The sequence below is a fragment of the Pectinophora gossypiella genome, chromosome Z (genome assembly GCF_024362695.1).
Source record: "Pectinophora gossypiella chromosome Z, ilPecGoss1.1, whole genome shotgun sequence".
Taxonomy (NCBI): Eukaryota; Metazoa; Arthropoda; class Insecta; order Lepidoptera; family Gelechiidae; genus Pectinophora; species Pectinophora gossypiella.
Genome location: NC_065433.1, coordinates 11,801,766 through 11,824,672, shown reverse-complemented (window position 1 = coordinate 11,824,672; position 22,907 = coordinate 11,801,766). Strand labels below are relative to the sequence as shown.

The 22,907-nt window shown below is 36.9% G+C and overlaps 1 protein-coding gene across 3 annotated transcripts; it reads left to right on the top strand.

Annotated features, from left to right (window-relative positions):
• The first annotated feature begins 410 nt into the window (after positions 1-410).
• Positions 411-21,218, top strand: LOC126379967 (uncharacterized). 3 transcript variants are annotated; one of them, XM_050029010.1, is made up of 7 exons: positions 540-674; positions 5,220-5,303; positions 5,859-6,008; positions 6,095-7,339; positions 12,742-12,907; positions 13,575-13,773; positions 14,686-21,218. In XM_050029010.1, exons 3-7 carry the CDS (start codon positions 5,925-5,927, stop codon positions 14,801-14,803), a joined length of 1,812 nt encoding a protein of 603 aa, XP_049884967.1. In that variant the 5' UTR covers positions 540-674; positions 5,220-5,303; positions 5,859-5,924; the 3' UTR covers positions 14,804-21,218. The 3 variants fall into 3 exon arrangements, with proteins under 3 accessions (XP_049884966.1, XP_049884967.1, XP_049884968.1); XM_050029011.1 differs by having other exon boundaries at positions 566-674; positions 5,205-5,303; XM_050029009.1 differs by lacking the exon at positions 5,220-5,303 and having other exon boundaries at positions 411-674.
• The last annotated feature ends 1,689 nt before the right edge of the window (positions 21,219-22,907 follow it).

Sequence of the window (22,907 nt, the reverse complement as noted above, 5' to 3'; positions counted from 1 at the left end):
TATAATAAAAAAATAAGTGTAAGTCCAGTCATTTCAGTAACTGATTAAATTTACACATTTGAAACAGTTTATTTTATAATTTTATAACATTGGAGTTTTGTGTCTACGATACTGAGCCCTGATTGGCTAATAGAATAGGTGGCCGGAATCTTGGCTGCCAATTACCTGGATGTACATTACAGGGATGGGCAATCCGTGTACGGACTGATAATTCGCAGGCAATATTTCCCGACCATGGATTGTACACGCACGTATTCTGTGTACATTGTTATGTGCACAGAATATCAGGTCGTACATTACGTGGATATACGTACATTAACATTAACCCAACATTAACCGGACTCCTCCGTCAGAATCCAGCAGAATCTTTAGTCATTCATTCAATTTACTAAAATCAATCAATTCAATCACTCATTCATTCGTTCACAAAAAAGAAAATGTAAAAAGGGATCGCTAGTTTCTCCATTTTTAATAAAATTTGAGGCTTGTATTAAACATCTTATGTCTCCATCGGTATATTTTGTACTATTGCGGTTTTCCATGTAATGGAGTCGCCCCCTTCCTTCTCAACACTGTCTGAAGCGCCTCTCCTAAGCGAAGATAGTGGTCTCTTGATTACAAGTGGTTCGTTTTCGAGTGACTCTGCGAGTGGATGGCATCACGTAGCATCAGAGGTAAATTATAGAATGCAATATTACATGCAACCGTTTAAAACCCATCCTACAGTGTCATTATTTTATTACTATCAATCTATGAATTTGCCATCTTGAATAGCGTTTATAGGTGTGTATGTATGAGTAATTAATTGCCGTGTTTATAACGCTTCTATGTACGTTTGTATGTGGTTGTGCAGTTTTCAAGAACAATCGATTTTCCTGCATAGATGACTATAACATTGTTTATTATTTATGATAATTTTTTGTTTGATAATGATAGATGGTACACAGTAGAAAATATATGGCATAATGACACAAGTATTGCCTTCTTATTTATTTCTGTTTAGCAAACTTATTGAGTATTTTGCAAGTCAACTATTTATGTTTCGATTGCCGATGCGAACTAATGCGTAAATATCAAATTAATTAACTAATTACTTTCCTAGAAAGTTCTCTTATATACAAAGTAAACTTCTCAAAATTATAGTTAAGTAGCTTCCAGTCTTCAGTTTCTACCTCCAACCCTGAAGAAGTATCCTATGTCTGACCCTGGGTTACAGCTTATATGTGCTTATTTTCATCCAAATTGGTCTAATGCATGAGGAGGTACCAAACGAGACAGACTGGCATTTATAACAGTAGCATTAATATTACTATAGATTTCTAGCTTTATTATAGTAAAGCAGAAATATAGACTGGCAGTCTATAAGGTCACTTTGAAAAATAGCAATATTACAATTGACATTACCATAGGTATATAAATATAAGTGCGCAATTGCTTTTTAAGATGAATTGCATCATTGTGGCCTTTTTAGTCAGCTTGCTCTGCGTCACAGGTATATCTCATGCAAACATTGATTTCATATGTGCTATATTATAACATGTATTGTATCCATGCACTCTCCATCTAATCAACCAGTAGTTGTAAGGGGTGTTGAATTATGCTTCAAATCATCAGAGAAATATGCCTTAAGATATGTGGAACATTCTGTTCTCTTGTAAATCCTATTATGATTAACGTAAATGTTAAATATTTTTTGAAGTTTCTTGTGCTTAGTGATAATTGTATACATTTAATTCTATTTGCTAACATAAGTTACTGGTTCTCAGCAGCATGTAGTAGTTCTTATCTTATCTAGCCTAAAGTGTCCCACTGCTGGGCAAAAGCCCATGTAGTAGTTAACTTGACATAAAAATTTAGATAATGCTTGCGTATAAGTGATTTGTCTATTGAAGATTTTGCAGATAGTTCAGAATTTTGCTTACCCACTTGTGTAGTGTGTTTTTTACTTGTCTTTATTGTTGTGTTATTTCCTGAATATCACTGAAAGATTGGAAAAATATATTTTTCATACTTACAATAACATTGTTCTGTGCTACATTTGACTTACTCAATTCTCACTACCGTACATCAGTGCAAGGACCAGTACTGTGTTGTGAACACTGAACAGCCATCTTCTCGTCCTGCAAAATTAATTGGGTACTTCACACTTGCATACCCCATTCGCTGAGTTAACCAGTTTCACTCACTTACAATAAGTCACATCAAGAAAGAAAACACCAAGTACCAGGAACAACATAGTCATTTTTAATATACAGAGTGTTAGTGACATCATAACGAAAACTTTGAGGGATGATTCAGACCATTTGTCGCAAAAGTATCGAACTGAAAATATGAATTTTCCGACAGAAAATTCCACTTGATATTAATTAACATAATACCCAAATTTCAGAAAAGATAAAAGTACTCTTTGACCTAAGTACACAAACTCATTCAGTTGTTCAACCTTTTTATTCACAATAGTAAATAACTACAGTCCGACACATTCTCTTCCCCTTCCATCATTATAACTTTTGTCTTATTGACATTTACTCTCATACCCTCTTTGTAATTCTATTACAATGGTATCTAATCTAATAAGATTTCCGTATTTTGGAGAGCCTCCACAGATCATACGTGAAAACCTTCATCAGCATATGGGAAGCGTTTGAGAAGTAACTCTCCCAATCTTACAGCACAAAAACTCTCAATTCATTTCAACAACTAACTACTTATCCTATCCATTTTAAATAACTTAAACAGCCATGGTGGCGCCACGCGTCACTCCCTGCCTAACACCAACTGAGATGACTAACCAGTAATATTGGGCACCATTAATCCTGATATAGGCACTACAGTCTTCGAACAAGGACTTCCGCGCTTGTATGTCGTTACCCTCCAACCCATACTACGCTTCAAACCATAGTTTATCTCTCCCCACTCTTATGATAAGTCTCCTCTAAATGCGCGTAATGGGTGAGTTTCAGAGCACCGGACGTCATTATCAATAAAAAAATATCCTAGAATCTTTTTGGCTTTTTGCAAATATCCACCTGAAACTTACATACGTTCTAACTGGGTATATAAAAAAATATCATTCTTATGATGGACTGATACTAGTTTTTTGGCCATGCATTGCAGAGAGAAAACTCACACCTTACGTAATCATACCTCTTCTACATCCCAAATTATCTACTGTTTTTTCATGTCACGTTATTACGTGAGATAACTCTGCGATAACTCGGAAGAAATATTGATTTATTGCAATATTGGGATTGATGCAATTAGGAACCTTTGTAGTGGAAACCATTCTATACTTCGCGAATCATATCGAGGGCATCGATCAGTACCGGTATGACGTTTATTCATGTAGATAGCACTCGCTGACGCTATTGGTCAAATCAGAACCCTTGATATAATTCGCCTGCTGCTGGTAACACTGGTTGTCAAGCTATAATAATGCCGTTATTCAACAAGAGACTGAGGCTGACTTTCTGACGCCATCCAAATCTGTAAATACTCTATTGATCCATTTTACCCATGTTTAATTCCGTCATCAGTTACATAACTAATTGCTAAGTTGGTTGAGGACTTTTCTAACAACGTATATTTTTGAGGACAGTATGTGCATATGGCTGCGATGGTTCCTAAATATGCCCGATTTCCGAAGTTCCAATAAACTGAAAAATATATTAATATAAATAAAAAAATTAAAATAACAAAGGAGCCCAATTACTGCAATCTTATTAGGTATGTTAATAAAATAAATTATAGATATCTATATCCATCTATATATATATATATATTCCCTTTGTGAATCTATATTCACAAAGTTGTAAATTATCTATATGTATATGCATGCATGATTAATATAATTACTATAAGTTAAGTATGAAAGTATTAGAAATTCCATACATAGCATTAGTGGTTTATTTTTTATGCAAATGAGGGAGTTTCCAGAGATGTTCCTCAAAAAATATAGATGGCGCTGTAAAAAAATCCTTTGTTAACCTACTAATTTCATGGACAACAGACATAATGGTGTTAATTCCTGTAAATACCATCTAATTTTATTTAAAGTTATATCTGTCATTTTCTTATCCGCCGAAAAGGAAAGGGACGGGTAATCGACAAGCATAAAATTTATGGAACACACGTCAATTTTAAGCACAAATCTAAACCAACCGTCTAAAAATTTTACATCCGTCAATAACCCGACACAGTTAAGTAGACAGCACGTCAAACGGATTGCATACCAGGGACGTACCTTTTGATTCGCCCGGGTTATTCATTCATTTACTCATTCTTCCTAAAATTAAGACCTGTGAATCATCCGTCCCTTTCCTTTTCGACGGATATGAAAATGACGGATATAACTTAAAATAAAATTAGGCGGTGTCTGCAGGAATCGGGGCCATTATCTTTTATCTTTATTTTTGGGTTTAAATGATGACACAACACATCTCCCATCCATATTATTCTGATTAAAATAAAAAAGGGCAATATAGGTGGTAACATAATTCTATAATAATATGTATCTGATCCAAGTATCAAGCAACAATTATTATATTATATATTTTTATATATGCCTCTATCATTAGATTATATTTTTGTATAATTATGTACCCCGAGCAATTAGAAAATGGGTAATTATCGCGTGACATCTGAACAGCGCTATTTGTATTTTTTTGGGGAATGCAGCCTGGAAAGTTCCATTATGGACAGTTGTCCGGAGAGGCCAGATGAATATATTACATCAAAATCAGTTTCTGTTTTTATTCTTCGTTTAATATATTTTTAATCTAGTCAATAGATTGTCATTTTCCTGAACTGATACAAATAAAACATTTTATATTATAATTTGAATATCATTTATCTTATTAGAGAAAATTTGTTTCAATGTCTATGAATTGCAATTGATTTTGGCAAGGTTTATATATTGAGGCTGCAACCCAACATGTTTTGCATAATCAATCCATTTCTTAAATATAACTTAATTTATTCTTAATTATCAAAAATAAACTTCTTGAAGGTAAATTTTACTCTAATTATTATCACTATATTATTTCGCAAGATATTATCGTTGAGGAGAAATGACAAGAAACTTTAACAGCAACACATCTTTGTATGTATACTTAATGTATACGTTTCTTCTTTAATATATTCTGTACTTAAGTATACATTATTAGTCTTTAATGTATACATTACATAAGGTCATTGTATAACAGGAGGAATCCTTCCAGGAAAATCTAAAGAAGGCGATAACTGCAGCCTAGCTGTTCCAAGTTATATATGTGGACATATAGAAATTCGAAAGTTATAAATAGGTATACATATTTGAATCTAATGTGTGTACCGTTTCTTGTTCGTTTTTATTAGCTTTTGTTACTTTTAAGTTGGTTTACTTAACACATTCGATATAATTAAATGTTTATCAGTGGCGGATTTGCAGTCTCGGCCGCCCTAGGCACAATGCCATGTAGTAAGTAGTAGCTGTCTTTTTCTGATCCAATGATCTAGGAAGATTATTGTTATATGATGCGGTTCATTGCAGCCCGCCATAAGAGCGCGAACATTTTATACACTCGGGCCTACTTTGCCTTAAGGCAAATCCGCCACTGATGCTTATGCATTTAGCTACGCTACCAAATAATAGCTTTTTTGTTTTCAATAGTGCAACTGCAATTATAAAAGCGAATATTCTTTTAACAGAACAGATTATAATTGTCTGTTACAAGTGAGCCATTTTCTGTTATAAATTATTTTTGTTTATCTGTCACGCATCTCTTTTACAGCTTATTAAATTTGGTACTGTGTTCTATATGTCATTACATCCTATTTCCAATTTCACTGCCTAAATTGTGTTGTACTTGTGTGTGCAGTTGCAAGAAAGTGACTTTGACGAAAGGTCATTGTCCTTTTGCGAGTCTACTGAAACATCAGAGCGTATGTGTGGTGATTTCTTCAACACAGTAAAAAAAGGACCTGGAAAGGTCGTACTTTCTGCTATTGAACCACCACCAGAGTTTCAGGTGGGTATATGGATTATATAGAGCAAGTCTTAAATCACGTAGTTTCATAATTCAATGGTATAACAAATTTATACTTATTGTTACAGGATAACCCTATTCAGACATTTACAGAAAAAGACACTGCTGTATGTGAGCCAAAAGCCGTTGTTATTATAAACAACAACAGACCTGTAGGAAAATCAATATCTGCAGCATTAGATGTTCCTACAAGTAGTTCGCATTTATCGCCAAGGAAGCTAAAGCCGGAGTGTTTGTACGAGCGTCGTCAAGGGTTCAATCAGAGGTTTGCTTCCCCTCGCCTGCTACACCTTAGCCCGTGCCGCGGCACCAGGCCTTCGTCTCGGAGCTCGCTCTCGTCGCGGCTCTCCAGCAGCCACAATTCGCTGGTTACCCAGTTTCAAGCCGACGACTCCAGTTTTATTACTCAGGCTATTTCTCACGATACGCTATCCGCTAAAACTTCCGATATAGCCGATATGTACAATGTGCCCGTCGATAGTGACATCTACGCAGTTCCTGTCGACGTGGTTCAGCCTAATAAGAGTAATATGAAGGGCAAAGGAAAGAAACCTCCTAAGAATAAGAAACGTGGAAAAAGCACTTCACAAATAACAGACTCTGAGCAACTCGAGAAAAATCAGAAACCAAAGGATACAAATAAGAATAAAGACACAAAAACGAAACGACACAGCTTGCCAAGTTCATCTAAAAAGAATAACAACACGGATTCTGATTCAGAACCGGCCCACCTCACCCTACGGGAGATGAGGAAATATTTACATACCTTGTATGCTGCTACTCCGAGTGAAACCGAATACCGAAACAATCTGCACTATAGGAGGAGCGCAGCGTACATTGCGAGCGTTCACGCTCGACATGCGGAAATACATGCTGCCGGTACCACTGCGAACACTAACAGGTTCAACACCGTCAGCACCGCTGTCTTCTTGACTGAGACAAAAGAGGTGTCCACTTCAACGGAAACTAATAATAATCATAAAAAGGGAACTAGAAATTGTTTTGGCTTAAATATTAAAAATAAAAAACAAAAAGATAATACAGAAGATAAAAATGATAAAAAGGGAAAGATGTCGCCTGTGAAGATTCTGTCAATAAATTTGAAACAGAGTTTTTGTAACTTATTCCGCTGGAGGAAGCAGTCGGGCGGTGTGGAGGGTGGGGAGGGTGAGGCGTCGGGCGAGTCGCTGCCAGCAGCCGTGCGCCGCGCGCTGCCGCCGCTGCCGGCGCCCGCGCTCGCTGTGCCCGCCGCGCGCCGATTCGCTGGGGACGACGTCACAGACTTCGCTACCTCTATTCAAAAGGTCAAAGATGTAAGTTTTATTTTAATATGATATATTTTTTGATGTATATTTAAATTAAAAGTAATGTAACAGTTGTTTTTTGGATTATGCCATTTATTTCCGATAAAATAGCAGCGTTTTACCTGAAATAAAACGCTTATTAAATACTTACCTTATTTGAAGCATAATTTATTTGAGATAGGCATATCCGTGTTCCGCTTTATCTTACCTCCTTTTCTGCCTTATATCGCCCTCTCTTTCGCACATCCCATCTACTAGAATACCGCCAGGCAGGCTGTGTGACAGCTACGATCATTGGGTCGAAAAGCCATCAGGCAGACCTTAAATTATGCTTCAAATAAGGTAAGTATTTAATAAGCGTTTTATTTCAGGTAAAACGCTGCTATTAAATCCTTGACCGTTATTTGAAGCATAATTTATTTGAGACGTGTTTGTTATCGCCTGGTGGTAATGGACGCCAATGTGATATCATCTTAAAGAGTTATAGAGGATATAGAAGGAAAAGGTAAATATAGATTCTATAATAGGTAGATAAATAATAACTAACAGATGTGCGAAGTAAATGAAAGATTTATTATTATTCATAGTAAATTAAATGTCAAATAACAAAAGACAACTGTAATAGGAACATTACACCAAAACTAATTATGATTAATAGGAACAAAAGAACTTCTTAATGTATTAGAAGAACTTGGAATCACTTCACGCCTATAAAACTTATGAAAGGTATTACCAGACCTCCAGTTTCCTCGTGAAAGGATTTCGTCGACAGATACATTATCAGACCAATATTTTGAGGCCACTGCTGAACGTACGCTTCCAGGAGGAGCTGATATACCTGCTTCTACAAATAATGATTTTACCCATCCAGCAATTATGGTTTTGGATGCTGCTTTACTTTGTCCTCTCAAATTAACAAATAGATTTGAACAATTTGCTTCGTTTCTTCTATCTTGAAGTAAATCAATACACCGTTTAACCCAAAATATGATATCAAACTTTCTGTTCGCTGAATTACTTAATATCTTCCATCCCGATTGCCTGAAATTAGAATTATCCGTTTTAGAACCGAATAAAGGCCACATAACTATATGGTCGTCAAACTCCGTATAGTGCTCTCTATCCACAGCAAGCAGGGTTAGATCATGTAATCGCCTTCCTGAACATAATAAAAGCAAAATAGCTGTATGTCGTGATACAGAAAAGTAATTATTTTCGTTTACTTGGTAGTTGGACAAAAATGACATTAATGTATCGGTATCCCACACTGTCGTCTTGTGTGGTATAGGTTTTTTCAAAGCAATAGATTTAAGTACATGTTTAACTAAAACATGTGAACTTAACACTCCAGAGACCTCAGAATCGCAGAGAGTTGATACTACAGACTTATGCAGTAAAATAGTGTTATATGAAAAGTTTTCCTTTAAAAATAAATCAGCTAGAAACTTAGCCAGAATTGAACCGCTAGGGCTTAAAGAATTATTTTTGTGAATTTTACACCAAGATAACCATCTATTCCAAGCGACGGTATATGTTTTACGAGTGGATTCGCGCCATGATGATGCTAGCAATTTTAATTGAGATTCATTCCACTCGCTCAACTGGTTCGACCACCCCCACATTTCCAAACTTCCAGCGTCATGTGTTCTACTTTGGGAGGTGGAAGGCCCGTCGAGGTGTCTATTAAATATTGGTCTAAGTGTCGGATCGTAAATGGGGCTCCTATGGCTCTCGACTTGAGATCTGCCCTCCAAAACACTCGTTCCCACCGAGGAACCACCATTAGGAAGATACCCTCTGCTTGATTGAGATGGGAGAGAATTTTGGGAATTAAATAGGGGGGAGGAAATCCCCACGCTAGTGGATAATTCCAAAGCCGGGAAAAGGCGTCGTGGTAAATCGCTTGAGGATCGTTCAGGTCGAGAGACACGTAATTCACAACTACATGTGCATTGGCAGAAGCAAACAGGTCTATTACCGGTACTCCCATTTTTTGAAAGATAATGTCCGTGCATACTGGTAACAGATGCCACTCTGGGGGAGAGCGGTAACGAGACAGATGATCTGCGTGTCCGTTGTATCGGCCGGGAATGTGATGGGCAGTTATATGAATTTGATGACGCTCTAACAGATGAAATATTTTGGTTGTTATCTCCAACATACCCATAGATTTCGTTCCGCCCTCGTTTCGGATATAGGCTGAGGCTGTCTTGTTGTCGGTCTGCCAAAGGAGAGTGGATCGAGATAGAATTTGATGATGGTGTTGTAATATCTTTAACAAGACCGTCATTTCTTTTCTGTTGCAATGCAGCTGTTTCTCCTGTTCGGACCACGTTCCCGACAGTGTGAGATGATCTAATTGCGCTCCCCATGCTAGATCGGAGGCATCGGTTACAAGAAAGTGTAGCGGGGGCGCGTAATGTATCGGAGACGATAGATGGTGATTGTGAAGCCACCACCGCAGATTTTCCAAAACTTGATTTGGAAGCGGATAGCGTTTGGTCAATTGGAATTTGGTAAGGTGGTTGAGGAAGACCAGAACCGATCGAAAGTGGATTCTGCCCCTTGGCACCATGAAACTGGCGAAGCTCAGCATGCCGGTTAGACTTTGAAGTGTTTTGAAGTCTATGTGGCGACTCTCTAATAGAGGAACAATTTTGGAATGTAAGGTGGTCATCTTCTTTTTCGGGAGGACTTTTTCGTTTTTCCAAGTGTCCCATAGAACACCTAAAAATACTAGACTTTTCTGAGGCACTAGTATGGATTTGTCTAGATTTATTTGCCATCCCAGATAGTGAAGTCTCCGAATTAGAATTTTCACATGCGATTGCAAGGTCTGCCAATCTTGGTGGACTAAGAGAAAGTCGTCCAAATAAACGATAATACGTAAGCCTTGATTTCTCAGAGTTTGTGCAACCCAATTCGTTAAGGAAGCAAAGACTTTTGGGGCTGTACTGAGCCCGAATGGTAGACAGGTCATTTGCATTAATTTTCCTTTGTAAATTAGTCTTAAAAAACGTCTGTGTGACTGAGCTATTGGAAGATGAAAGTATGCTTGTGACAGGTCTACCTTGCACATCCAGTCTTTGGGTTGTAGAAACTCTGGGACGCGATGGACATTTATTAAACTGAAACGATCTGTTATAACAAACTCGTTCAGAGCTGACAGATTGAAAATGGGACGGAAGGTCCCGTCGCTTTTCAGAACAAGGAACATTGGCGAAATGAAACTCGGGGTTGGTCGTACTACTTCTACTATACCTTGGTTTTTCATTTGACTTAATATAGAAGTCATGTCGTTGGACACAGCAGTGCTGAATTGATTGTTGCTTAATTTTGGACTGATAAGTGGTGGCTTCTTGGCAAAGGGAATGCGGTATCCTTTTATGATTTTTAACAGATAACTTGGAGCACCCATCTGACGCCACCGGTCGTAAAATAGAAGTAGTTTGCCCGCCCTGAACGTTTGATAGTCAATACTTACGCTTTTTGTTATTGTAGTCAATGGGCGATCCGGCACGTTTTCGGTTGCCTCTGTCTTGTTGCCTTCCTCTATTTCCTTGCTTGCCACCTCGTGAGCGAAAGGAACCTGAACCTCTCATACTGCCAGTATATTGTGGGCGTGATTCATTATACCCTTGACCCTGCGAGGGACGGGCATGAGAACAACCCTGCGGGGGTTGATAAGTATGGGGAATGTGCGATGACGCACAACATCCATGTGAGGTACCCTGCGAGGGCCCAAATCGAAACGCCTGCCCCTGCGAGGGGAGGCGAGCAGGCCTGTTGTTGTGACCAGCTTGCGAAGCTGAGACAGAAGTGCCTTGCTTATTGACTGGAAAGAACACTTTGCGGACTCCTCCCGCTTTTTCCAGGAATAGTGATAATGAATCGGCTTTAAATAAGTTTTGAGATGATGGGGGGATTTTGCGTAACGCAGATTTATAAATAGGGTCGCGTGCATGGTTCACTATACCATCTCGCCTCATCTGAATGATTTCTGCTCTGTGACCGCAGATCATTTGAAGCAGATCTGATGAAATTCTAAAAACATCGCCCCTAAGGAATAATTCACTTATTTTATCACTAATGCTCTCAAAAGACAATTCTGAATTTTGTGCCCATTGTAGAAGATTTTTAAGTGATTCTTGCAATGCATCTCGCTGTTTAAGAACGCAAAAGGTTAATGCAGCATAAGATTTATCTGCGTACGACAAATGGCGTAATGAGTCATAAGATTTGAGCTCATCGTTCACTTCTAGATCAATAAATCCGGGGGTATGGTTATATATCTTTTGGGCTTCGGAATATCGCACTTCTGACCATTCGGCACTATCAAAGTGTTGAATTTCATTTAAAATCTTTAAAAGACTTTCAGGCGTTTTAGGTACTGATGGCTCCTTTAATTTTGTCTCAATGTCGATATTAATATTGAGCGAGTGATCAACGGAATTATCGCTGTAATACAAATCGCGACTTACGTTATCATCCACTAATTTATCACTATTAACACAGCACCTAGGAACCTGACCTCGGCGGCTGCGGCGACGAGCATGCCTATTTTCTCTTTTTTTAAGATGGCGGCGACGGCGGCGCCGGCGGCGTCGGCCAGAGGACGAACTCGTTGAAGACGAGTCAGAGCTACTAGAACTGGAACTAGACGTAGACGGTTCACGACGTTTACGTTTTTTATCCCTAGCCTCCGCCCGGGGGCTTGGCCTTGAATTTGTAGCGGGACGACTTCTATCCATATTTTCCCTAATTGAGGTTATGCCATCATTGTCACTACAATTGCTCATTTTTATTCGAATCCTAGGGCAAAGTACTAAAATTAACAAATACACACACACACACTTTAGCTATAAAGACAATCAAATTAAATTCGAACGGAAAACCCGTTAGTTTTGCAAAGCAAAAATTTAGCACTTTATAATGTTCATATTATAAAAAGGGCAAGAATATAATATTTTAATAAGAAGGTAAGAAAATAACTTACGTTTTACCTTTGTAGCACTAAGTTAGCAACAAACAGTGGAAATAAAATGTTTATTGCGTCGTAAGCACTAACGCGAGCGTGCGCAGCGGAACATAGGACGCCAATGATCGTAGCTGTCACACAGCCTGCCTGGCGGTATTCTAGTAGATGGGATGTGCGAAAGAGAGGGCGATATAAGGCAGAAAAGGAGGTAAGATAAAGCGGAACACGGATATGCCTATCTCAAATAAATTATGCTTCAAATAACGGTCAAGGATTTAATGTATTATTGTTTGTGTGATTTATAAATATTCTTTGAACTACTCCCAATTTGCAAAAAAAGATTTCTGTATAGTGAGGCTTTTTAAAGTAACATTCGATACATTATTATAATATAACATATTGTCTAGTGAATCACTTTGATGTCAACTTGCAGTATGGTTGGTACTGGGGCCCATTGTCAGTCGAGGCGGCGGAGAAGATCCTGTCCAATGAACCTGATGGTTCCTTCATCGTTCGCGACAGTAGCGATGATCATTACATCTTCACGCTTACTTTTAAATTGAATGGACTGCGCCATGTGAGGATAGAGCATGATCAAGGTAAGAGTTCAATTATTTAGGAAAGTAATCTTTTATTTATGACAACACTTTGCTTGCGCTCTGCCACAGATAGAACTAGACGCCCTGTCCAAATGTGTGTTGCTTGAAGTTTATAAGTTTGTCCTATACGGGTGTTAGTGACATCGTAACGAAAACTTTGAGGGATGATTCAGGCCATAATTCTGAGTTGATATCAAGTGGAATTTTCCGTCGCAAAAGTATGGAACGGAAAATAATTTAAATAAGCTCTAAAATTTTCATGACTTCTCCGACAGAAAATTCCACCTGATATCGACTCAGAATCATGGTCTGAATCATCCCCTTCAGTATTCGTTACAGTGTCACTAACACCCATACCTACTTGTATGGCTACTGTATGTACTTGTATGGGGTGTAAGTGACATCGTAACGAATACTGAGAGGGATGATTCAGCTGATTATTCTAAGTTAATATCAAGTGGAATTTTCCATCGCAAAAGTATAGAATTGAAAATAATTTAAAAAAACTAAAAAACTAACATGAATTTTGCGACGGAAAATTCCACTTGATATTAACTCGGAATCATGGTCTGAATCATCCCTCTGAGTATTCGTTTCGATGTCACTAACTCCCTGTATGTTTCTTGTAGTCAAGTAAATTTATGTAATGAAATTATATAATCCGTAGGAAACTTCTGTTTCGGCGGGTGCACAATGTTCAAGGCTGCGACGATCGTGGAGTTCATAGAAAACGCAGTGGACACGTCGCGTAGCGGGCGCTACCTCTTCTTCCTCAACTTGCGCCCCATGCTGGGCCCTGTGCGCGTCCAGCTGCTCTACCCTGTCTCCAGGTTCAAGCGCGTGCAAAGCTTACAACATATGTGCAGGTCAGTAACTGAAATAAAGTGCGCTTCGATAATTATGACGGTTCGGACATTTATAAGGCAATCAAGTAGAAGGTCTCATAAATTACCGTTTATTGATAGAACATTATGACTTTTGAGACTATATGGTCCAAAATTATTTCAAAGAAGGTTGGAGTTTTATATCAGCCCCCGCGGCACAGCAAGCTGTGGAAGGCGTGGAATGGTGAAAAGCTGTGCAGCGGGGGCGGGAATCAACGTCAAACTCAAACCGCTGAAGCTAGGAACATGAAACATGACCATGTAGTAGTACACCGCTTTTTTTCTCAAGTCCTTATAATTGAATTTCGGTTAATATAAATAAATAAATAGCCAAGCCCAGCACTCATTCATTAGGATTTGAAAGAAGCATATTGATGTGTTTAACAACATACTTACCACATTTATTGCAATAAATTTTCATTGCATTTTTATGACACGTTTTATTATGACCAATAAAATACCTAGTTTTATTGATCCATGATTATGACGTACAAAAATTCAATTATTTTAGTCGCCAAAATAATAGTAAATTTATCATAAAAACCTTCTCATGTCCTGGCTACATAAGTAACTACTTTATGTTTTATATGTTTCTCGATATTGAAGCATTACGGGTGTAATAATAACAAAAACAACGATAGTATTCAAAAAGTTCATCTAAAGTCGCCAAAATACCCAGTTTGTAATTAAGAATGTCATGTTACCTGTCAAATACATAGCACGATAATTTGAATGTTTCTAAATTAAAAAAAAAAACAATGTGTGGCTCATATCCACCTTTTGATATACAAAATGAACGTCACTGCTGAACATAGACGATTACTACTTCTATTTGACTCTTTCTAATTCTAAAAAAATGCACATTCTGTAACATTATATTTTCTCCTATTTCAGGTTTGTGATATTAAAGCATGTGCGGCGTGACTTGATCAAGAACCTGCCTCTGCCCAGACGGCTTCTTGACTACTTAAGCGCCACGCACTATTATTCCGAACACATCTCTGAAATGTAATCTTCACATTCAAATCAAACTTCTGTCGCGGAATATCACTTAAAACGACATTTATACTACTAACCGGTTCTAGTTCTTACGAACTTCATATGTGTGCTGAAATTGTCTAAAAACAATACCATTCTTGCAAAATGTAGGTTGCAGTGGCGATATCAATATCGACATGATAGATATTAAGTACTTTGTATTGAACGTGTTTTTGAAACGACCAGATTTTCTTATCGTTATTTAATATTTCCTAATGAACTTTGGCATTGTTTTTTCTAAAGCGCAGTCATTTGTGATTATTATATTGCGATAAGATTAAAATAGTGCGTACCGGACTTTCGCACATGAATTAGTCTAAAAATACTATTTTTAAATATTGACTCGTCTTAAGAATCGTATTCTTGTGACTTAATTACTCTTTAACACGACCATGGCTGTGGAGCTAAACAGTATTAGAATAATGTAATGACTTACATGTATTGTAATGAATATACTTATAAGATTTGTAAGCAATATATTAATCGTCTACATGTAATGTATGTTTATTTGCTTTGAATTATTCTCATTTATTCTTTCAATTTGTCTTCTGTGCTGCCTGAGCTTCATGAATTTTGTATAATGTACTGTTTTATTTTATATGTTTAGTGGGGTGTTGACTCTGATGTCTGGGTCACACGCTATAAATCCGGCTAATCAGTGTTATTCTCCACAAATCTATAGCGGGCAGTCTAAATTACTACTGTATTTAAATAAGTTATTTTATGGTTACTATTTTTATATAATAAATATCGCTCTTCGTGTCGAGCTAAGTACAAATTTTAAGCAACCATAGGTTTATTATTTGTGTAACTTAAGAGTATAATCTATAGTGGCGTAGCGTGTTCCAGAGGTGCCCGGTGCCTATTATCAGCTGACTGCAGAGAAGTCAACGTCAGGAAAAGTTAATGCTGCATTTACTGTCGCGCAGTCATTTAATTAAAAGGCTTCCGAAGCGTTGTGCCGGATTGAATCTTTCCCATCACGATGTACCAATATCCACTGCTATACAGAGTGTTAGTGACATCGTGACGAAAACTTTGAGTGATGATTCAGGCCATGATTCTGAGTTGATATCAAGTGGAATTTTTCGTCGCCAAATTCAGTTTTAACTGAAAATAATTTTAAAAAGTACTAAAATTTTCATGACTTTTCCGACAGAAAATTCCACTTGATATCGACTCAGAATCATGGTCTGAATCATCCCCTTCAGTATTCGTTATGATGTCAGTAACACCCTGAATATTGCTCGATGATAGTTCTGTGAACTGCGATTGCATCTAAAGAACTTGTTTACCTAAGAATGGTTATTATATTAACAGTTTCGAAAATATATTGTCACCGCGTCTTATACGTCTCCGCCGCGACTTATTTAATCTGTTTGATCTGTCTTACACAATCTGTGCAATAGCAAAACACTTACTACGTTGTACATACTGAGTTATCCTGTACTTTTCGAACTATATAATTTAACGCATCGACTTTTCGCGTTCCATTGGTTGGAGTCCGCTCAATCAATCGGCGACATGACTTGTGATGATTCTTGGAATGTTGGCATGTGGATTGTTAGGTTAGTGAATGACGTCAGCAAAGGCGTCGTTACATTGTCATTACAGACTCAGGTCTTGTATTGTCGGCCTATTCGTAGTAGACAAAACTCGAGTATAAAACTAATTTATTTAAGTTGTTTCAGCAACTAATGAGCTATCTTTTTGCAACTAAGATTTTAATTTAATCATCTTTATTTGGATGTAATTCTGTTATATATTTGTAGATATAATGAAAATTATACTTATTTTAATTTATGTAAATATAACCCATACTTTCTTAAGGCTCTTTGGTTATAATTACTGGCTTTAATGTTTATTTAATTAATGAAGAAATGTCAATGATTATTATGATTTGTAAATACTTGGTATATTCTGATTAATATCTGTAATAATAATTGTTAATTAACTTATCCGCCACCAAAGATAACGTATATTTTATGATTTAATATCTTGAACATAAGAATTTGAGGTACGAAGATAATATAAAGATAATCAAGTAAATGCATATTTTTACTATAAGTTGCTCCAAGTGTAAGCTATTATTGATCACGCTTCACATTACCACCGTAACATAACATTATACTATAAGACAAACATATCACCAACTTATTGTTGAATAACCAACACGAACATAGGGTTCATAATATTGTAGACAAAACAGAAGCTAAATCGCATTTCGTTTCGACTTTTTGTAGTCTTTGGGAACTACTGCAATTTACTGATAATAATTATTATATTATTGCTTTGAGTAACAATAATTCAGAACTAGCTATATTGTCGATAATCTACATGAAATCCTGCGTGATAGTCGAAGCAATGTACGTATTATAGTAAAAAAAACAATAATATTTTGCATATTACTGTATATCTTCTATCCTTATTACCTATTGACATATCAATGTATATTTGACAAAACTTAGTATAGAGTCGCTGTAAGAAATATTTCAGGTAACGCCTTTTCTTAAACACGACAGGTATATTAGTGTTAAATAAACTGGATTTACTTTCTAGCCTTCATCAACTGGATTGTGTCGTTACATATAGAGATATGAAAATCCTTGGCGGTTATATTGTTCATGAGGGCTGGGAAGCGGGAGATTTGAATGCGCGCGTATAATCTCGAATATTACAATCATACAATCCCGGAGTGTGACCGCGTCTGACTGTATTGAGTTTGACACTTAAAGTTGGTGAAGTGCTGATACTGCAGATTAAGCAAGATAATACGTATAGCAGCTATGGTTCTGAGCACTTACAGCTGGAATTGATTTCTGTTACTGCTTAGAAGTTACATTATATTGATATTTGCAGCATCTGGAAGCATTATTATAACGCACATGAGTACAAAAAGCATCTTGCCAGCGTAGCTTAATGATTATGATATAATTAAATGCATATAGCAAGTTAGGTGTCTACATCGGTCGATTATATTATAATACAGAAATAATACTTTTACTGCTTATTATAAATGGATTGCATAATAATATGAGGTACCTGTAGTTCGTAAGGAATATGGCAAGTTTATGTTCAGCCGGACGATTTTATAACGTAACATTACAATGTTTCCTTGCAAAGTTTTTGATAAATAACGTAACCTCAATTTAAAAACTTTGCCATAAGGGCTATAATAGTTGTTTTGTGGATTAACCGAATGTCACAAAATCGATCGGCAGGAATATAATGTATACCTAATAACGATAAATTGGTGTATTGCTACTCATTCCGACAGATTGGGAAACTGGACGGTTTGGTACCTATACCTTGTATGTTTGCAGATACGAGTACACACTACATTTTATAATATTGTATGGGTTTGATAGTAGGTTCTTGTGTATTGTAATCATTTTTCATGCATATATTTGTCTGATAAGAATCTCAATTACTGGTTATAGGGTGGATGTTTTGATACTTGGAATTAATTGTAGTGAGAAGTAGGTAAGGGTATTTTATGTTGTATTCTAGCAGCTCCAGATTCCAGCAGTATTTGTTGTTGAAGAAACGCTATATTTAGTTGACCGTGCGCTGGTGGTTTGCAATACTGAAGTAAGTACCTACCTAAGCAGTTGTATCGTGTACAGTTGTAGCACTTAAAGAATATTTTTACAGAAGTGCACGAGACTGCTAGAAACAAGGTTTTGCTACGTGACTACTAATAATTATAAAATACGCTTTATTATGTATTCTACTGACAGTTCCGTAGACATAGTTCAAGCATAATCTCTCTTGAGACTTATAGGTATGTACTTATGCTTAATACCTATATGACAATAAATACTTACCTAATATCACGATGTGTTCTCAGAGGAAAGCTGAAGGCTTTAAATCGGGTCAAGTGCATGTAGAGCAAGAATCAGGCATCGTGACTGGCCTACGCTTAGATCGCTAATCACAGGCTCGAATACTTTTTAATGGTTGTAATAATTTAGAGTATTTTGCAAGGAAATTGGAATCGAATTCTTATTTATAGGTGTATGCTATAAAGTAACTGTGAATGAACTGTTAGGGTACTTTGAATTTAATGCCATGACGCGCTTGGTTTACAAGAACGCGTCTGGAATTTTAATTGATGATAGTGTATTTGAAGTTATATCCGTGGTATGTACACAACATTGACGGCCACAGCGCAACAGTTACCCAAGAGCCGGCGTTTTTCTAATAATTTCATGCACGATGTTAGTCAAAAATTGTATGTGCTTCATTAATGCATTCAATGAGTTGTATTTAGTGTCCCCTGTCAAAACACCACTTTCCTCTTGGTTTCCTGGTTTTAGTGTTTAGGCAATGACGACTATTAATAATGATTGATATGTTAAAGTTGATTCATTTTACTTCAGAAACAAACACCGAGAATGAACTTTGGTAGCAATTATTATAAAGGTGGAGAGACACCTTGATGTTCTGCCAAATATACTCTTAAATATAAGGTTAATTGTGCTTGTAGAGTGTACGGTACTATAAGTAGGTCTATTCTATACTATTTGTAAAGCTAACGCGTAAATTGCGCGACGACTGAATAGTAATGTAATTTCAGAAGGAGGGATCTTTTTAATACGAGCTAATAGGTATGTTTACAGTCAATGAAAGTAACAGCAAAAACGCAGTCTGCTTTACATTTTGCAGAATTTAACGCGCGCAAACAATCAAATAGTTTATTTATATTTAAAAAATACATTTAATTTTGTATTTACTGTATAAGTTATATCAGTTAACAAGCAACACCATTTGAACATGCGAACAACTTGTAAACGTTCCATTAGATACAAAATACAGAGAGCATGGAGACGCTTGTTCGACTGTAGGTTCGTTGTACAAAGACCCTATTACTGCAATCTTAAATTGTTCAGGATATATTTTCTTCATTTGCACGAGTTGCAACAAGACAGTATATAGTTTCCACTACCATTGTTAAAGAGTCGTACAAACAATTTATTATCGTGTTTATGCTTGGTGTGTAGGCTATCATTATATGGAGGACCTCGTGCACTATGGCTATTACAAGTTGAAATGATGTTACGTAAATAGTTTTGCATGTATCATGAAATCATGACTATGTTTAGAGGAGATTCGTTTAGAAAATGTACTGGTTAACATAAAACTAATTTTATTGTTTATGAATATATTATTGCACATTTGTTTAACAGTACACAGGACGAGGTTGATGTATATTAGTGTTTATGTGTATGTAATGTACCAATATTTCTACCATCATTCTTTCAGCAACATATATTGTAATTGTGTTGAAAGAGAAGCTTTTCAAAGACCTGTGTAGATTCGAAAATGTGTATCGTTTAACGTATATGTATTTATGAAATGTATGTATTACAAATCTCAGATAGAGGTTTTTAGAACTCGTCCACTCGTCGAATTATATTTGTATAATTAATTACAAAACTAAGCTTGAGTGTCCCTATGTAAGGAAATGTAATGTTCTCTATTGAATGTAGTGGCAGGATTTAAATTATATTTTAGGGAACCGGTGCCATTTGTATGTGAGGAGTTGGCGGAGATGGTGGGTGACATAATACTTGTCGGCACTAAGGTATTCTACCGTGTTACTACCGGTAAATTAGCGTGTGTCGTGCTTGTTAATACCACTATTAACGATTGGAAAAGTTTTGTCTCAGCCAACATTTTTTTCTGCTCGTTCGATCTCCTCTTTATTCTAGAATAAAACTTACATAACATAAAAAGGCCTGTATAAGACTCAAGTGCTGGGCACAGGCCACCTCTCGATCAACAGGAGAGGGTATGGGCCATACTCCCACTGCGGGTTGGTGGACGTATTTCTTAACATATAACGGCTTAACGTGCTGTCCGAAGCACGGAAAGACAGTCGGGTGATTCAAGCCTGGAATGTCCTAGCCAAACAAAGGACAGTCTCACACAGTGATTTTGACAATGTCCCCATCGAGAATCGAACCCGAACCGTGAGTAATTTGAATGTTTTATTTGGCACCGGTTCGGAACATTGGAACATTTTCTAATTATTCTCATACAAACGAAAGGTTGTTCGTGCATATTTGTAAACCACTTGTATCTATAAGTAGTCCAAACTGCAAGTCATTGGTTGTGCACTACCCAATAAATCCCCTGTTGATTTTAAATAGTTTTAGTTTCCAAAGCACAAATTAGTTACTCATTGATAAAATTAAGCTCATTATGTTTAGTCTGTATTTATTACTAACGTTAATATTATGTAATTATTTGTTTAAACAAAATTCACTTTACGGTTATTATCTTAAGGCGCATGTAATGCACTTTTGTGTAACACTTAATATAAGTTAGTTCATTTTGTTTTATAAAAATGGGACTTGGGAAGAATAAATTAGGTTCCGAACTAATGCTTGTTTTATTTACTTACAAGGCTCACACAAATACACACATTCCACACTGAATTATGTTCTTCATGTTCATTTTTCTAAATACATAAACTCGCGCCTGTTAGAAAAATGAACATGAAGAACTGCCCATCCTAGTACCCTGTATTAGGATGGGCAGAACCACTAAACTAGTGTTGTAAAAATGAGCGCTGAGCGTCGAGCGTAAACCGCTTGAGTGTTTAAGGCTTGCGAGCGTTGACGGCTCAGACTTCTACGCTCGAGTCACGCGCTCAAGCGTCTAGCGTTGTATTAATATTTTAATATTTAATTCATTTAATTCATTCATCATTAAAAAATAGATCTAAAACCATTTTATTTCACGTATAATGTATAATACCTTTTTTAACAATTCCTCTTACTAATTACTATTCAATCTAGACGCTCACGCTCAAGCTTGAGCCGAGCGCTGAGTCCGGCGTTCGGAATCGACTTTTTCACTTAAACGCTCAAGCCACTGCTCAAGCGCCTCATTCGAGTCCCGACTTGAGCGTTAGCAATCTGCTCGAGGGTCGACTCCAGCGTTTAAGCGCTGACTCGAGCGGTTTTACAACACTACACTAAACTCATTTTACTTAAATAGTTAATGCCTTTGCGACAAATCTACAATAAGTCAGGTCAAAAAAGAACACACCAAGTACCAGGAACAACGGTAGTCGTTTTAATATAAAGGGTGTTAGTGACATCGTAAGGAAACTTTGATTCGAACCATGTACCTACCCGTAACCATGTAGGTAGGTACCAGTAACTCAGAATCATGGTCTGAATCATCAACACCCTGTATAGTATTCAGCAAGCCAGTAAGCTAGAGTAACCCAGCCCACCTAGGCTGTAGGTACAGCCTAGTGCAAAAGAGACATGGGTAGGTAGCTACCAAGAAAATATACTATTTTGACAGCTGGCCAGCCTAGACCCTAGTGGCTGGCCAGTATCTGACTGATTAACTCGCGTCCGTTCCATAGTCCAGTTAGCTAATCAAAGGGTTCGGTTTTTTTAATAGGTACTTATACGACCGCCGATCTCACCTAGAAAAACCAGCCCAATTACTAGTTAGTTAGGTTATGTAATGACGTCATAAGTAGTAGGGAACAAACGGTTTAACGTGCTTCAGCACGAAACCATTTTATTTTCAAAAAGCAGACGATTCAGGCTGCGAGGATTGCAAACTAAGACTGTCTCATAATAAAGTGATTGACAATGACACCCAACGGGAATCGAACCCAGGACCAAAGCTGGAAGTAAGTGACGGACGCTCACCACTAGGCGACCACAGTCGTCTACTTATGCCATGATTAATTATTTTTATAAGTAACCCTAATTAAAAAGCATCAACACCAACTGGAGTTAACGCAAGCAGTTTGGAATGTGCCTAATTATTACAAAATAAACCTATTAAATATTTAGATCCACATTCGTTAGAACAAATTTAACTGCGTCTTACCTAGTACCTACCTATTCCTATAATTTGACATTGAAATGTTCAGTGCGTGAGTGATCATATGTTATCTTTGGCGTTTTACGTGCTTACCTACTTATAAATTATTCTTATTTTCATTGCAAGATAAGACTAAAAGTTGATAATTGTCGCAGAAATATATGTTGCCACGGTTAGTGTGTTCCACTGGTGGTGCTTATTTGCTTATTACCTTACAA

Bases quoted from the DNA above. Each gene is read 5' to 3' on its own strand.
- LOC126379967 (XM_050029009.1), top strand. From the start codon at position 546: ATGGAGTCGCCCCCTTCCTTCTCAACACTGTCTGAAGCGCCTCTCCTA. The intron at 6,009-6,094 runs GTGGGTATATGG...TTATTGTTACAG, and splicing joins AACCACCACCAGAGTTTCAG to GATAACCCTATTCAGACATT. The intron at 7,340-12,741 runs GTAAGTTTTATT...GTCAACTTGCAG, and splicing joins CTATTCAAAAGGTCAAAGAT to TATGGTTGGTACTGGGGCCC.